Below are 18,223 nucleotides of genomic sequence, written 5' to 3' on the forward strand. Positions count from 1 at the left end.
TCTGATACCATGTAACGAAGTATACTGAAAGATAAAAAATGCTAAAAAGGCATTCACAATGTCCAACAATGGATAAAAACACAAAAAAGATGATAGCCAAGTCTATTATTGGACAATACACACAAGTTTTAAGAAAAGCACAAGCTAAAATATAAAATCTCTTTAGTGAGAGAGAGTGTAACGCCCCAAAAGTTCAACTTGAGATAAGAAAATTTAAATGAAATTCCCTTTGAAAGTCAGAGTTTGCAGCGAAGATTTTCAGTGATACAAGAGGTTTTCAATAAAAAGCACAAGTCGATTCTTCTTAGTACGTTATCCAAAAGATCCAACAAAAATCCATTTCCCAACTGAATCAGACAGTGAACAAAAAGATAGAAAAGATTTTATCTAAAAAAGGTTTAGCTTGTACAGAACACGGGTCATCCACCCTAAAAACAAAAGTACAAAACCCAAAGCAAAATAGCCAGAATGTCAACAAGAGAGGTGAGGCCTTGATCATGTAGCATTGCACTGCCGCCTGTGAGGAGAGCCTACCTGTCACCTACACCCATAAAAATGGAGTCAGTCCTGTAAAAACTGGTAGGTGCGCAAAAAAAACAAGAATAACAACAACTAATCTAAAGCATGCTCATATCTAAGCAGATAGAACCTTATGATAGAAACTGGTGCAACAGGCAGAAAGAAGTGACTAGCCAAGATTGTAGCAAAGCTAACATAAGTATCATCATGAGCATAATCAGGTTAATCGTATAGTGATAACCAATCTAACTATAATCAGTTGCAACAAGGCTAATCATGCATACTTTTTAACTATCACAAGTAGCAAGGTAAAACGTGCAGTCAGGCTCAAAAGCAAAGAACTATTGTGACATCACTAAAGTGACAATCAAATAATATTGTGAGCATGTCATATTTTGTTCTGATTATTAGTTGGTCATTGTGGGTACGCACAAGGCATGAAACGTAGAAACAACCGAGATCGATTCGAGGGTCCATTATGCTATGTATTTTATTATGCCCCGAATGACTGGCCGAGTCCGCTCCTAAGGGGATGGCCAATGGCCAAGAGAGTAAGTCCCCAAAGGCGGACAAGGCATATGGATGCATCCAACTTCTGCAGAAGTGTCAGGCGACTACCACCTACGATACTTATGGTAGCCCCATTTTCCCTACCTCCGATGACTGATAAAATCGAGTCTTTGCTCGAAATAGCCATTATTGGTCTGACCATAAGAGTTTTTGTACCATCCATCCTCTCCGATGATGAACCATCCCGAACAAATATGATGAGGGGTTTTTTTTCATCGTGGCCTTGTTCTATATACCCTGGTCTATTCGACCCACTTGAGCATCTTGCCTGTGAAGGCGCATGATTACTATTTAATGAATGTCCACAATTATGCTTTATTGCATGCCATGAGGTTTATCCACCTCGTGTTACTCATCGTAGTATCACACATCATCGTCAAGGGATGCGACTACGATGATAGCCAAGGGCCACAAGGAGGTACCCAAAACAAGCTCAAACAAATCAGCATTCTTAAGAAAAATCTGGGCAACAAAGGCAATGGTATAACCGCAATTTATATGACGTAGGCAAGAAATAAAGCAGTAAGAGCATAAACAAGCAAGTCAAGAACAAAGCCAAGGCGCGTAAAACGCAGGGCAACAGAAAATAAAGTGCTGAAAAGTAAATATCCAAGGCCCATAAAGCGAGGGGCGACAGAAAGTAAAGTGCTGAAAAGTAAATAGCCAAGGCGCATGAAGCGCAGGGCGACAAAAAGTAAAGTACTGAAAAGTAAATAGCCAAGGCGCATAAAGCGCGGGGCGATAAAAAGTAAAGTGCTGAAAAGTAAATAGCCAAGGCGCATAAAACGCGGGGCGATAGAAAGTAAAGTGTTGAAAAGTAAATAGGACAAGGATCACGAAACCGCGTCCTTGAGTTAAAGGCAAAAAATCAAGCCTAGGTACATAAAGCGCGGCGGCAACAGAAAGATAAAGAGGACAAGGTTCTCGAAACCGCGTCCTTGAGTTAAAGAACGTACATATATAACTTATATGTATACGTATATAATCGTCATCTTACTCGATTATCTTTTCTTTAGTTAGTTTTGTTCATTCAAGGTCCTTTTACGCAACTTTCCCCTACCTTGGGGGGTTGCAAGTTCCCGAACACCTGCGGGCGTAAGTGCGAAAGGTCTCGGGCCACGGGACACGAGTGTGCTCCGTCGTGCAACCTGCAAGCGCAAAAAGGTTAGCGTGAAAGCCAAAGTCAGAAACGGGTCTGGCAACACCTGCAACAGTACCGAACCACTAAGACAGGCAGGGAGCTCTGCTCTCTACGAGAAGGCAGTGGAGGGAGCAAGACAAGGGGGACATGGGGAGCAGAGCCCCTTGTCAACAAGAAAAGAGGGACAGGGGGAACAGAGCCCCCTGTCGACACAGCAGATGGCAGGGAGGAGTGGAGACCCCCTGCCGACACAACGAATGGCAGGGGGACGGAGCCCCCTGCTGACACAACAAAACGAGAAGGGACGGGGGTTTTACCTGGGAGCTATCGACGACGACTCTGGTGTCACCGGCAGACGCAGAGGAAAAAGCGGTGGCGTCAGGGACGTCGGCCGAGGTCGTCGAAACGAAAGGTGGAGGCGGTGGGTCGTTGGCGCCCACGCAGCAGAGAAAGGAAGAAGGTGGTGGCCGACGGCTTCAGTCGTCGGCGCTCGCTCGAAGGGGTTGATGACCACACCTAGGAGGACAACGGTTGGAGTCCGTCAGCGCGATCATCGGAGAGAAGAGGTGGCCGACGAGTTTGGTCGTCGGCAACCGAGTTTGGTGGCCGCAGCGGGAGGAGATGGGAGGAGCAGAGAGGAGAGAGAACGGGCGAGGGCTTTTGCCTCTCGCCCGAGGCGCCTGTGCCTTTTTAAAGGCACAGGCTTCTCGAATAATCAAGAAGCCAGGTCCGGGCTGGGCTCAGATCCGGATCCAGCTCGAATCTGACACCGCAGATAGATTGAGGCACGTATCTGACACGTGCCTAGCGTGTGTCTGACACGTGCCTAGCGCGTGTCCGACACGTGCCTAGCGCGTGTCCGACACGTGCCTAGCGCGTGTCCGACACATGCCTAGCGCATGTCCGACATGTGTCAGACTCATTTTTTTAAGTGGCCTTTACATTCTTCCCTCCTTAAAAGAATTTGGTCCGTGAAATTTTATTGCAATCGAAGTTGGGAATACAATTCGGGGTATTTCTCTCTGATATCAGCGTCGGGTTCCCAAGTACATTCATCAATGCCATGATGTTGTCATCGAACCTTTACAAAAGGTATCGTCCTTGATCTCGTCACTCGATCGCGATAATCAACAATCTCTATCAGCTTTTTCTCGAAGGTCAGGTCATCGCGAATATCAATGTTGTCAAAACAAATGATGTGGGATGGATCGTGGACGTACTTCCTCAGCGTGGACACATGAAAGACGTGAATCTGAGCATATTGAGGGGGTAACACCACACAATAGGCTGCCTCACCAACCCATCCTAAAATCTCAAAAGGCCCAACATATCTGGGACTTAACTTTCCCTTCTTTCTGAAACGAAAAACACTCTTTGTCGGAGATACTTTAACAAACACCATATCTCCAACAATGAAAGAAAGTTCACAACAGCGATGATCGGCATAACTCTTCCGCTGACTCTGCGCCAAATAAAGCCATTCTTGAATCCGATATACCTGTTGTGTATAGTGTTGAAGCACGATGGGTGAATCAAGCCTTCGCTCACCTACCTCATCCCAGTATACTGGTGCTCGACACGGCCTTCCATACAAGGCTTCATAAGGAGCTATGCCGATACTAGCGTGGTAGCTATTGTTGTACGTAAATTCTGCTAAACTGACGTGGGAATCTCATTTCTCCTTCCAATCTATCATACAAGCTCGTAGCATGTCTTTTAGAGTCTGTATAGTGCGCTCTGACTGTCCATCAGTCTGAGGATGGAAGGCAGTGCTAAACTTTAGTTGGGTAGCCAATGCTTGCTGAAGTTGTCCCCAAAATCTCGAGGTGAACCTTGGATCACGATCGGATATGATAGAGGTCGGCACACCGTGCAATCGCATGATCTCTCGGATATATATATCTGTTAGGCTGTCCAGCGATTGACCGAGACGAAAAGGCAAAAGTGCACTGATTTGGTGAGTCGATCGACAATTACCCAAATCGCATCGTGCTTTCTCCTTGTCCTAGGCAAACTGATAACGAAATCCATAGTAATATCTTTCCATTTCCATAGCGGAATATCCATCTGCTGCATGACTCCACCCGATCGTTGGTGCTCGATTTTGACCTGCTGGCAAGTCAAACATCTTGAAACGAACTCCGCTACCTCACGCTTCATGCCGCTCCACCAATAATTCCGCTACAGATCCTTGAACATCTTTGTACCCCCTGGATGGATGGTGTACCTGGACCTGTGTGCTTCAGTCAAGATTTTGTTCTTCAGGACGGGATCATTAGAGACCCAAAGACGATCTTTGAACCATATATTACCATCTTCCCTTAGACGAAAGGGAGTATCATCCTGTGCTGCTCTTGTCTTCAACCCTTCGTAGAGTCAATCATCCCTCTGTCCGGCAATAATTCTGGCGGACAAATCTAAGTGGACCATGAGATTTGACAAACGTAACGAGCCTGCTGAGGAAGCGAAAGGTTTCCACGAGATAAAGACCTCGATCATCTTCCATTCAACAGCTAACGCGCTAACCAAGACCCTAAAAGATTTACGACTGAGGGAATCTGCCGTAATGTTTGCATTTTTGGGGTGATAGGAGAGGGAGAAATCGTAGTCCTTAAGGAACTCGAGTCATCGTCGTTGACGCATATTTAGTTCCTTCTGGGAGAAAATGTATTTGAGACTCTGGTGGTCAATAAAGGCTTCGAACTGTACTCCGTACAAATAATGTCGTCATATCTTCAACACGAAGACTATGGCGGCTAACTCTAAATCGTGCGTCAGATAATTCCTTTCGTGTGGCTTAAGCTGACGAGAGGCATACACTATCACCCTACCATTTTGCATAAGAACACCACCAAGGCCCGTACCTGAGGCATCAGTGTAAATCACGAATCCTTCCTGGCCAGAAGGCAAGGCCAGGATAGGGGAAGTAGTAAGCTTCTCTTTTAAAGACCGAAAACTTGCCTCACAACTATCGCCCCAAACGAACTTGGTCTCTTTCTTCAACAACTTGGTCCTTAGCTGAGCAATCTTGGAGAAGTCATGGATAAACCTTGGGTAGTACCCAGCTAACCTAAGAAAACTTTGAATATCGCGAACATTTCTCGGTTGCTGCCAGCTCAACACAGCCTCAACCTTTGCAGGATCTACGGACACTCCTTCCTTCGAAATGACGTATCCCAGAAACATTACCTCTTCGAGCCACAACTCACATTTCGAGTACTTGGCAAACAGGTGCTCCCTTCGCAGGGTCTCTAAGACAATGCTCAAATGTTATCAATGTTGCTCCCAACTTTCTGAGTATACCAGGATGTCGTCAATGAACACGATCGCAAAAGTATCTAAAAAAAACCTGAACACCCTGTTCATAAGATCCATAAAAGTCGTTGGGGCATTCGTGAGTCCAAAAGGCATAACAGTGAACTCATAATGCCCGTATCGAGTTCGAAAGGCCATTTTTGAAATATCATTCTCCTTGATCTGGAGCTGATGATATCTGAATCTAAGATCAATCTTTGAGAAGATCCTGGCTTTCTGCAGTTGATCGAATAGGTCCTCAATTTGTGGTAGCGAGTATTTATTCTTGATCGTGGCTTGGTTGAGCATCCGATAATCGATGCACAACCTCAAATACCCATCCTTCTTTTTAACAAATAAGACAGGGGCTCTCCAAGGCGACACACTAGGGTGAATGAAACCCCTAAACCAAAAGCTTCTGAAGTTGCTTCTTGAGTTCCTCAAGCTTCACAGGCGCCATACGATATGAGGCCTTCGAGATTGATGCAGTACCGGGCAACAAATCAATACAAAACTCCACCTCTCGGGGAGGAGGAAGACCTGACAACTCCTGGGGGGAAACATCTGGGTAATCACGTACTACGTCCAACTTGCCAAGGAGAGTCAGTGTCGTAACTGATTGAATAACTCTTACAAGAAAGGCAATACATCCTTTACGCAAGAAACTCTGCACCTTTAGTGTTGAAATCATCTTGGTCTCGCGCATCGATCTCGAAATTCAAAATTCCACCGTTAGAAAGCTTGGAGGAGACAAAACAATTTTGCCCTCGCGGCACAAGACCTTGGCATGGTATTTGTGCAACCAATCCATGCCTAGGATAACGTCAAACTCAGTCATTTTGAGTAAAATGGCACAAGCAGGTAAGTGTCGCTCTGCCACGATTACGTCTAATTCTGGCAAGTATGCGGCACAAACCGTATTCTTCCCAATGGGGTTGTATACGTCTAAGGCGGAGTCCAACCAAGATACAGGTAATTGTAATTGTGCAGCAAAACTTATAAAAATAAACGTATGGGTGGCACCATAATAAAAAAGAATGAAAGTTGCTCGATCTGAAACTAAGATCGTACCTTGCACGAGATCCCCCTTTGTCAGCTGCTCGATTGTAGCAGTATAAACTCATCCAGGTGCTTTCATTACATCGCTAGTTTGCGGTTGCGTCTACTGCGGTGCCTGCTACTGCAGTTGGGGAGGCTGGGATGCACCACTAGCTTGCCTAAGGTCATCTGTCGCCTTCTTGCGACAATCTCGAATGTAATGGCCCATCTTGCCACAATGTAAGCAGCCACCTGTTTCGCGGGGATAGGGCTGACCGACATGCGATCCCCCGCACCTTCTGCAGGTACCTCTAGAGGGTTGTCGTGGTTATGGACGATATTGGTTTCACAGTCTCTTTGCTGGAGGACCCAACTGCTTCACTCCCTCGTTCTTGATGGACAAAAACGGTTGATTTCCTTCCTCGATCTTGACGGGCAGAAATGGTTGCTTAGCCTGGACGTGGGGCTGAACCTTCTTCCGATCGCCACCTGCCGCAGGTGGCCTCCTGGCCTGAATGCACTTCGTATGCTCCCAGTCCTCATTGAGAAAGGCGGTTGTTTCAACAGCCGCAGAGAAGGTTGCAGGCATACTCGTAAGAACCTTAGGTCTCAGCCCTTCCTTCAGGCCACTCACGTTCGTCTTCAAAAAGATTGGGACAGTGACGCTCCAACTGCTTAAATTTTGCTACGTACTCGCTCAATGATATGTTGCCCTGGCATAGTTCCAAGAACTCAATCTTCTTTTTCTCCTTCGCATGAGGGGGAAAATAATGATCAAGGAACGCCTTTTTGAAGGTCTCCCAAGGCACCACCCCCATGCTAGGGAATCACATCTTTCGAGTGGTATCCCACCAAACATGTGCCTCGTCCTTCAGCCGAAAGGACCCAAACAAAGTCTTCTTCTCATTGGGGACTGAGAGGACCTCGAAAACTCGTTCAATCTCGCTGACTCAATACTATGTTGCGTCCGGGTCCACTCCACTGGAGAAAATCGGAGGGTCCAACTTAAAAAAAAATCTCAAAAGTGACCCTCTGCTCAAAGGAAGGAGCCTGATCCCTCTACGCAACCACCTTACTCCGAATTGCTTCTGCCAACGAATTGAGAGAATCCATAATGAATCCCCTACGCTTGAACCCGTCTTTGGTCGAATCCTCGTTCGACTGTCGCGCCATCCTTAACAGTAAACATAATGTACAAGTCATAATGCACCAAGACTGATAAGAAAAACAAAATACTTTATAAATCCTTAAGTCATTACATATACAAAATCCCAGCGATGCTGGTGCACAAGCGAAAAAGAAGAACTTATCCACACTGGAGTCCGCAGACTCCCCTACAAAAACTGAACAAAATAGTGCAAGCACTATCTCCCTCTAGGGACGGTTGAATTGTCGAAGGTACTCCCTTTTATCACTCGTGCGCCTAAACCTGCGTCGAGGGGTGAAAGGAAGTGGCTCATTGCAAGGAGTCTCTACTCTATACAGCGACGTCGAAGGCATGTAGTCAGGTGAGCCTGAACCGCTCGTAGTCGAATCCAAAATGTTTATCGAAGAATCAACATGCAGTGGGGGCACAGGGCCCTCCGGGATCACTGGGGGCAATGGCCGCTCGAGGATCACCAAAGGTAGATCTGACATATTCAGGTCTGGGATGGCAGCTTCAGCAGAATCCTGGGCCGCAAAAGCCTTATCGTGCTCCACCTTAAAGAGACAAGAGTCTAGGGTGTGCACCAACTCACCACAAAAGACACACTCAACTGGGACCTCGAGAGGACCATCACTCTTTGATGCTTCTGGCGTAGCCTACTGATTCGCCTGAATTTGCGTAGGTATATGCCCGCCCATCCAAGCATAAACTGAGGACCAAGTTGCTGCCAACAGTATCTGGAAATCTGACAGTAGAGGAATACTCATCTCATCCGTAAAGGTCGGTGGGGGTGGGCGGTTAGCCCAGTAATCCTCCCAGGACACCCTAAGTCATCCCCTTTCTACAAAGAGGCCCCTACCCCTAACCGAACGAGCACACATTCTTCGTGCACCTCTGCCATGACAGCCACTAGGACCAGCCGACGGATCCATCAGACAAAAGTACTGATCAAAGCAAACATAATACTTTAGTTTATCAAATCCAAATATCTAATGATAACAAAGGTATACTTACAGTGCGGTGGAATGCTCGATGATTGAGGCTCAACACTTCTCGTTCTGGCTCTGATACCAAAAGTTATAACGCCCTAAAAGTTCGACTTGAGATAAGAAAATTTAAATGAAATTCCCTTTGAAAGTCAGAGTTTGCAGTGAAGATTTTCAATGATACAAGAGGTTTTCAATAAAAAGCACAAGTTGATTCTTCTAAGTACGTTAGCCAAAAGATCCAACAAAAACCCATTTCCCAACTGAATCAGATAGTGAACAAAAAGATAAAAAAAAAAATTTATCTGAAAAAGGTTTATCTTGTACAGAACACGGGTCATCCACCCTAAAAACAAAAGTACAAAACCCAAAGCAAAATAGCCAGAATGCCAACAAGAGAGGTGAGGCCTTGATCATGTAGCATTGTACCGCCGCCTGTGAGGAGAGCCTACCCGTCACCTACACCCATAAAAATTGGGTCAGACCTGTAAAAACTGGCAGGTGCAAAAAAAGAACAAGAAGAACAACTAATCTAAAGCATGCTCATATCTAAGCATATAGAACCTTATGATAGAAACTGGTGCAACAGACAGAAAGAAGTGACTAGCCAAGATTATAGCAAAGATAACATAAGTATCATCATGAGCATAACCAGGATAATCATACAGTAATAACCAATCTAACTGTAATCAGTTGCAACAAGGCTAAACGTGCATACTTTTTAACTATCACAAGTAGCAAAACAGTAGCAAGGTAAAACGTGCAGTCAGGCTCAAAAGCAAAGAACTGTTGTGACATCACCAATGTGCCAATCAAATAATACTGTGAGCATATCATATTTTGTTCTGATTATTAGCTGACCATTGTGGGTACACACAAGGAATGAAACGTAAAAACAGCCGAGATCAATTCGGGGGTCCATTATGCTATGTATTTTATTATGCCCCGAATGACTGACTGAGTCCGCTCCTAAGGGGACGGCTAGTGGCCAAGAGAGTAAGTCCCCAAAGGCGAACAGGGCCTATGGATGCATCCAACTTCTGCAGAAGTGTCAGGCGACTACCACCTAGGATACTTATGGTAGCCCCATTTTCCCTACCTCCGATGACTAGCAAAAATGAGCCTTTGCTCGAAATAGCCATTATTGGCCTGACCATCAGAATTTTTGTACCATCCATCCTCTCCCTTGATGAACCATCCCGAACAAGTACGACGAGGGTTTTTTCTTCATCGTAGCCTTGTTCTATATGCCCTAGTCTATTCGACTCACTTCAGCATCTTGCCTATGAAGGCGCATGATTACTATTTAATGAATGTCCATAATTATGCTTTATTGCATACCATGAGGTTTATCCACCTTGTGTTGCTCATCGTAGTATCACACATCATCGCCAAGGGATGCGACTACGATGATAGCCAAGGGCCACAAGGAGGTACCCAAAACAAGCTCAAACATATCAGCATTCTCGAGAAAAACCTGGGCAACAGAGGCAATGGTATAACCGCAATTTATATGACGTAGGCAATAAATAAAGCAGTAAGAGCGTAAACAAGCAAGTCAATAACAAATCCAAGGCGCGTAAAGCGCAGGGTAACAAAAAGTAAAGTGCTGAAAAGTAAATAGTCAAGGCGCATAAAGTGCAGGGCGACAGAAAGTAAAGTGCCGAAAAGTAAATAGCCAAGGCATATAAAGCGCAGGGCGACAGAAAGTAAAGTACTGAAAAGTAAATAACCAAGGCGCATAAAGCACAGGGCGAAAAAAAGTAAAGTGCTGAAAAGTAAATAGCCAAGGCGCATAAAGCATGGGGCAACAGAAAGTAAAGTGCTGAAAAGTAAATAGGACAAGGATCGCAAAACCTCGTCCTTGAGTTAAAGGCAGAAAATCAAGCCTAGGCACATAAAGCGCGGTCGCAATAGAAAGATAAAGTGCAGAAAGATAAAGAGGACAAGGTTCGTAAAACCGCGTCCTTGAGTTAAAAGAACGTACATATATAACTTATATATATACATATATAATCGTCCTCTTATTCGATTATCTTTTCTTTAGTTAGTTTTATTCGTTTAAGGTCCTTTTACGCAACTTTCTCCAACCTTGGGGGGTTGCGAGTTCCCGAACGCCTGCGGGCGTAGGTGCGAAAAGCCTCGAGCCACGGCTTAGCGTGAAAGCCAAAGTCAGAAATGGGTCCGGCAACACATGAAATGGTACCAGACCACTAAGACAGACAGGGAGCTCTACTCTCTACGAGAAGGCAATGGAGAGCGCAAGACAAGGGGGACAGGGGGAGCAAAGCCCCCTGTCAACAAGAAAAGAGGGACAGGGGGAACAGAGCCCTCTGTCGACATAGTAGATGGCAAGGGGCTCTGCCCCCCTACCAACAACAAAAGAGGGACAGGGGGAACAGAGCCCCCTGTCGACACAGCAGATGGCAGGGGGCTCCGCCCCCCTGCCGACAACCAAAGAGGGACAAAGGGAACAAAGCTCCCTGTCGACACAGTAGATGGCAAGGGGCTCTGCCCCCCTGTCGGCAACCAAAGAGGGACAGGGGAATGGAGCCCCCTGTCGACACAGCAGATGGCAGGGGGCTCTACCCCCCTGCCAGCAACCAAAGAGGGACATGGGGAACGGAGCCCCCTGTCGACACAACAGATGGCAGGGGGAGCGGAGACCCCCTGCCGACACAACGAATGGCAGGGGGATGGAGCCCCCTGCCGACACAGCAAAATGAGAAAGGACAGAGGTTTTACCTGGGAGCTACCGGCGATGACTCTGGTGTCACCGACAGACACAGAGGAAAAAGGGGTGGCGTCGGGGACGTCAACCGAGGTCGTTGGAATGAAAGGTGGAGGCGGTGGGTCGTTGGCGCCCACGCAGAAGAGAAAGGAAGAAGGTGGTGGCCGGCAGCTTCAGTCGTCAACGCTCGCTCGAAGGGGTTGACGACCACACCTAGGAGGACGGTGGCTGGAGGCCGTCAGCGCGATCGTCAGAGAGAAGAGGTGGCCGACAAGTTCAGTCGCCGGCAACCGAGGTTGGTGGCCGCAGCGGGAGGAGACAAGAGGAGCAGAGAGGAGAGAGAACGGGCGAGGGCTTTTGCCCCTCGCTCGAGGTGCCTGTGCCTTTTTAAAGGCACAAGTTTCTCGAATAATCGAGAAGCCGGGTCCAGGCTGGGCTCGGATCCGGGTCCAGCTTAGATCCGACACCGTAGACCGATTGAGGCATGTGTCCGACATGTGCCTAGCGCATGTCTGACACGTGTCAGACTCATTTTTTTTAAGTGGACTTTACAGAGAGAGAGAGCACTAAGGTTTGAAGAAATACAAGAGGATACACCCCTATTTATACAAATGAAATGGGATAAAAAAAATGAGGCCAAAAGGGGGCTCCCAAAGAGTCGTTGGGATCCCCCAACAGTCACATTTGTGACCATTGGGGTGGCCCAACAACTCTATTGTGAGGCCCCTATTTGGCGTGAAATAAAATAACAAAAAGAAAAACAGAAAATAAAGAAAACAAAAGATAGTTGTTTAATAAAACAACTGTGAAAAGACTATAATACCCCTATCAGGTATTATAGTATTTATATTTATATTTATATTTATATTTATATTTATATTTATATTTATAGATAAATATATATATGAATTAATACATATGATTTAACAATAGGCATCACCCCTCCGTGCAAGCCAATGCTTAGCATAGGCCCCTGAGGCAGGGGTCCTAGCCTCAAAGTTTTACGCTGCCGGCACGATGACCATAGGTATGGCAGGCTGAGCCAACGTGACCAGGTCTTCGTGCCGGGTGCAGTTTCTTTGGGTTATAAATTTTAAAAAAAACAAAGAAGCGAATAGTCTTTGCCACTATAAGGATGCAATTGTCTTGCAGTTTTGCCCTTGGTCCAATCTGGATCTAAAGCCTAAACCATACGGAAGGATATGGGTGAACCATATCCGAACCCAGGTCTGGATCCAACCTCATGGGGTTGGTGATGTGCTTATAGTTTACAACACATCATGAAATAAAGCAAACCATTGAATCATGATTGTTTCGCTCCTTAGATGCTAATTATTTACTTAGAAGCCTTGAGGTAACTTGAAAATGAATCAAAATAGAAATGTCACAAGCTTCTTGTCTCAAGATTTTCCATTGCAATTCACCCCTGCAAAGTCAATCAATTGGAATATAATTAAGATCGTGCAAAATCAAGAACCTGGATCTTGAAAAGTATCTCTGGAGGAAACAAACATGAAATAATGTTAATTATTTTCCAATGCATTTGTTGTTGGAGATGAGTGACATTTTGTTTAATCTGTCATCCAAGGCCTGACTAGGGGTTCAACTGGAACAGCATATGGTGAATTCCAGTCTGCATCAAAGATCTCTTGCAGCTGAGCAACAATGGCAGGATGATAAGTGCCAAAGCTCACACCTGCTGTTGTAAAAAAGTAGTCCCATAATAGATTGCTGGTCCCAATGTGAGCACGCACATCACTAACCACATATTTTCCATGGTTTACCCTAGAGTAAGCTGGATAAATATTTCCAGTCTTTTTCCCTTGCTTAATTGCTGCTCCAGTCATGTTGAATCCAGGCACCTTGTAGTACCTCACCTCTACTTTACCTGCACATCTGTTGTATCTTGAAGAGGCACAGAGAATGTTGCTGTAGAGCAGGGACTTCAAGTACTGGTCTGTGTTGGCGATGTTGTGTGCCCAATAGGCCACCAGAATCTTTACTGTTGCTTGCTTGGAGAAAACCACCTGTTTTTATAACCTTTGTTACAGAGGCTAAACACAAGCCCGAAGAATATACCAGCAACTGGCCAGAAAAATGAAAAGGGCTGAGCAGCGTGTGACAAGGATTACAACAGAAATATAGCCAGAAACTGAAGCTGCGAATATTGGATTCCTTACCTTCTATTTTTTCTAGTAGTTTTCTTATCTCAAATTTAGCTAGACACGTAATTGCAGTTATCCCTTAAAGGACATCAAGTGATTCCTCACTATTGATGCCTTTTGATATCAGTTATGTTTTTGCTGATCAAAAGGCACATACTTGATGAGCTTTTCCAATAAGGTTGATAATGACAAGTACAGGATAATGCAGAAAAGGCTCTTCCCACAAAGGCTGCATATTTGGTGGAAGCTCCAAAAAGGAGAATCAAATCCAGATAAGGACTCACATCAGGTAAAAGAGTTCCAGAGGAGATCCAAAACCTGTCTTATGCAAAGTACATAAAATAAAACAGATGTTCAATACAGTCATAACAGGAACTGGACAGATTGGTTCCAGATCCAGTGTATTTTATCCAAGTGGACACATTATGATGAGCATTGACAAAGCTTACAGTAGAAAAAAATGCCCTCACCATTACATCTTTCTTTATTGATATGTTCATCATCGTCAGCTAGAATATCAAAGGATGCACAATAAATAGTTCATGATAAATTAATATTGAAAATAGCAATTTATGAACATAAAACATAATTAGTTTTTTATTCTTTTTTAAGCAATATACTCTCTTCTGATGTAGAGTTAGATGGCTGGGGGTGTTTTTAATGAAATACAAAAACACAAGAAGATGCCACTTATGAGCTTACAAGAACACAAGAGCACAGTGTCCACTTATGGGTCAATACAAGAGCACATACAAATGAGCCACTTATGGGCTTCAATCACAAGTAAAAAATAAAGAATATCATTGCCAAAGAATGCTTGAAAAAACATAATACAATAAGGAGATTACTCCCCTTTATATAGAGAAGAGGGTCCTCAAGAGCCATTGAGAACCACCCCAACGACTATAAATATAGTCTTTGGGGGAGATCCCAACAGCTCTAGATGCTAAGGACATAATCTATTATGTCCTTAGCTGAAAAAGAAAACACAAATAAAAAAAATAAAAAGAAAATAAAAAAGTACTAAAGTGCCGCTAATGAGTACAACTTATTACATAATATGAAATGACAAAAATACCCTTAATAGGTATTACCTATTGCAAGTACAAGAAATATATATAAACACATATTTATATGTATATATATACACAACCATATTATATAGGTATATACACTTATATATATATATATATATACACAATTTAACAATCCCCTTCAAACTTAAGGTTCAATCACCGAAAGTTTGTCAAGTAAAAAATGAAACTGGGGAGAAGGAAGTGCCTTTGTGAAGAAGTCAGCTAGCTAAAATTCTAAAGCTACATATGGCAGGATGATAGACTTCTTGAGATACTCTTCACAAAGATAGTGGCAATCCATCTCGATATGCTTGGTCCTTTCATGAAAGGTGTGATTTCTAGTTATGTAATTGGTGCTTTTATTATCACAACATAACTGTGAGGGTAACTACATAAACACTTTCATGTTTTTTAACAATCTTCTCAATCACACGATTTCAGATGTCGTGGTGGTCATGGCGGGATACTCAACTTCAGTTGATGATAACAATACTTTTTCCAATGTTGTAAGTATCGCACTGTATCATATGATACAGGATGTATCGTAAGATACATGTCTGACACACTTTAAAAGGGCTGAAACTCGATTTTTTAATTTTGGGTTTTAAATACCTCCCTAGAGACAATTCTCTCATTTGTGTAGATACCTTTAGAGGAGAACCTACATACCCTAAGAGGCATGAGAGCGATTTGGGGGCTGATTCATGCGTAAGGGAGAGGGATTTTACGGATTTCTCACGTAAGAGTACATTTCCATCATTTTTTCACTCAAGAGAGTGAGCTAATGCAAAAAATCTGTATCCTTTGCTTCCCATCGAATTTTTTGGGGAAAAATGACATCAAATGATGCACTCAAGTAGTGAGTGAAAACTGATTGAAAATCAAGTGCAATTATTGTCATCATATTGTTTCGAGTGGTATCTCTCGGTTGAAGCATCATTTAGCTAGTACACATCATATTGTTGCCCTTTGCATGTTAAGGGATTATCCGGATGTCGTGAAATGGCAATGCCGGCAGCTACTCACTGGTCTGAGAGAAAAAAGACAAGAAAAATATGTGTGAGGCAAAAATGGGGTGTGTGTAGCCTTGGGAGGATGTGTATGATGAAGATGAGCTCTCTACTTCTTATCCTACAACCCCTAGCATAACATCTAGAGAAGAAGAAGAAGATAATGATGATGATGATTGTGGTTATATTTTCTAAGCTTGGTTATTTAATACAAGTGTTCATAAACTTGATTATTTTTTTTTTGTTTATATAATATGAAAGTATGTCTTATGACATGTTCTTAATTGCAAGATATTTAATATTTTGTATTGTTCTTGTAAGATGTGTGTGCAATATAATCTATATTAGTTAATGTTTATGATGTCTTATGCAGCTCATAGAGACATAAATGCTTTATATGTGATTTTATGGTTGTATTTTGTGCAATTCATAATTTTTCATGTGTTATGATTTTTTTAAAATTTATGCTATTTTTTTATTTTTCTTGATTTTTTAGAAATATTTTATTAAAAAATTATAATTTTTACGATATATATCTATCTTTGGATCAACCGATACTCGTAATGATACACTACTTACAACCTCGCTTTTTTATGCTTCTTGCATTTTCAAGACACCAACGAATCACTTATAAACACACAAAAACTCGTAGTTGAGCGTATATCATTAGGATCTCATCCTTAGTCAGAGTCGGTATATGCAATTAATTCAAGTGGAGAGGAGGAAGACAAAACAATTTCTTTATAAACAGAATTTTGTAAATATTTAATAATGCGCATAACAACACTCATGTGCACAGTTGCAGAATGTTAAAATTGGCTTGATGTATGCATTGCATGAGAAATGTCAAGTCGGGTCATCGTTAAATAGGTAAGAGCCCCAATCATCTATCGATAAGAAATGGGGTCATCCAAGGGGGTCCCATCATCAATTTTCATCTTTACGTTGATAACTTCAGGAGTATCCACCCTCTTTTTATAAAAAATGCCAAACTTGTCAATAATCTCAGAGGTAAACTTTAATTGAGTTAGAAAATAACTACAAGAGAAATATGCTACCTCAATCACTAAAAAATATTGAAGGAAACCTAGATCAGTCATTTCAAAACTTTGTTTCAAAATATTTTTTATATAACTTCAAGTTTTATCTCCTCCAGTAATGATTATATCATCAACGTAGAGAAGAAGAATATCAACACCTGTATCTGAGTGTTTAACAAACATAGCGGTGTCAGTATAATAAGACTTAAAACCAAGTTTAATCATAATAGAGCTAAATCTATCATACCAGGCCTTAGGAGCGTATTTCAAATCATACAAAGCTTTAGGTAAATAAAAAACCTTTCCTGCTGAAATTTCATATCCTGGTGGAGGATCCATATATACTTCTTTTAAATCACAATTTAAAAATGCATTTTTGACATCCATATGATAGATATGCCAATTCTTAATGGAAGCTACAACTACAAGAGTTCAGACAAAGGTCATTCTAGTTACTGATGCAAAGGTTTTGTCATAATCTATTCCATATTCCTGGGAGCTTTATATCTTTCAAGGGAGCTATCACTCTTAGTTTTAACCTTATATACCCATCTACAACCTAAGGAATTTTTTCTCTTAGGTAATTCTATCATTTGTCATATGTTCATAGCCTTTATCCATTTAAGATGGGTTTTAGCTTGTTTATAAGAATTGGGTTCGAAATAAGAAAAGATTTTGGCTAGGCATGCCTATATTGAGGGGAAAAGGACTCAGAAAATAAATCTATCTGGGAGTCTAGATTCCCTAGCGGCCTTCCTAGGTCCTTGAGACTCAAGACTAGAATATTTGTCTTAGGCATTGGGTTGACTATCATTGCTCCTTTTGTTGTATTAAAGGATAGAATGGTTACCTCTATCTACATCAGGGATCACATCACTAGGAGTATTTAGTTGAGGTTCTACATTCAAACTATCAATACTTAAAGAATCTTCTTTATCTTTAGGAAGTAATTCAAACAATAAAGAATAATTACTAGCTTTCTTAGGCACATTTTGATAAAAAAAACTTTTTTTTCAAAAATATCACATTTCTAAAAATATATAGTTTATCATTATGAAGATCATAATATCTAAATCCTTTTTTGGTTTCTTCATATCCAAGAAAAACACAAGGAATCACACCAGGAGACAATTTGTCATTTTTATTGGTAAAAACAAAACATTTTCATCCAAAAGGTCTCAATATAGAGAAATCATATGAAGTTTTACAAAGTTTTTCAAGAGGGATAATGTTTTGAAGCTTGACAGAGGGAATACGATTTATAAGATAAACAACGGTAAGAGCGGCTTCAACCCAAAATTTATTTGGGACATTTTTTGAAATGAGAAGGGTTTTAGTAGTTTCTATGATATGCCTATGTTTTCTTTTTGCCAAACTGTTTTGTTGAGTATAAGCACAAGATCTTTGGTGAACAATTTCATTTAGTTCTAAATACTTTTTGAAATCATTTGACATAAACTCTCCTCCTGAATCAGAATGAAAATAGAAACATTGGACTCAAATAGA

At 42.4% G+C, this 18,223-nt stretch overlaps 1 protein-coding gene across 2 annotated transcripts in view; it reads right to left on the reverse strand.

The window, feature by feature from the left end:
- Nucleotides 1-212: 212 nt before the first annotated feature.
- The window catches only part of LOC149842166 (uncharacterized), a 65,384-nt gene continuing 47,373 nt past the window's right edge, over nucleotides 213-18,223 (reverse strand). Inside the window, exon 7 of one of the 2 annotated variants that reach the window (XM_089998964.1) lies at nucleotides 213-541. In XM_089998964.1, coding sequence (XP_089855090.1) covers nucleotides 353-541 — 189 coding nt within the window. In that variant the 3' untranslated portion in view covers nucleotides 213-352. Of the gene's footprint in view, nucleotides 542-12,864; nucleotides 13,454-18,223 lie in introns of those variants that run through there. The other variant, XM_089998963.1, reaches the window with a different exon arrangement.

This window comes from Nuphar pumila, chromosome 3 (genome assembly GCF_984573655.1).
Source record: "Nuphar pumila chromosome 3, dmNupPumi1.hap1.1, whole genome shotgun sequence".
NCBI classification, from domain to species: Eukaryota; Viridiplantae; Streptophyta; class Magnoliopsida; order Nymphaeales; family Nymphaeaceae; genus Nuphar; species Nuphar pumila.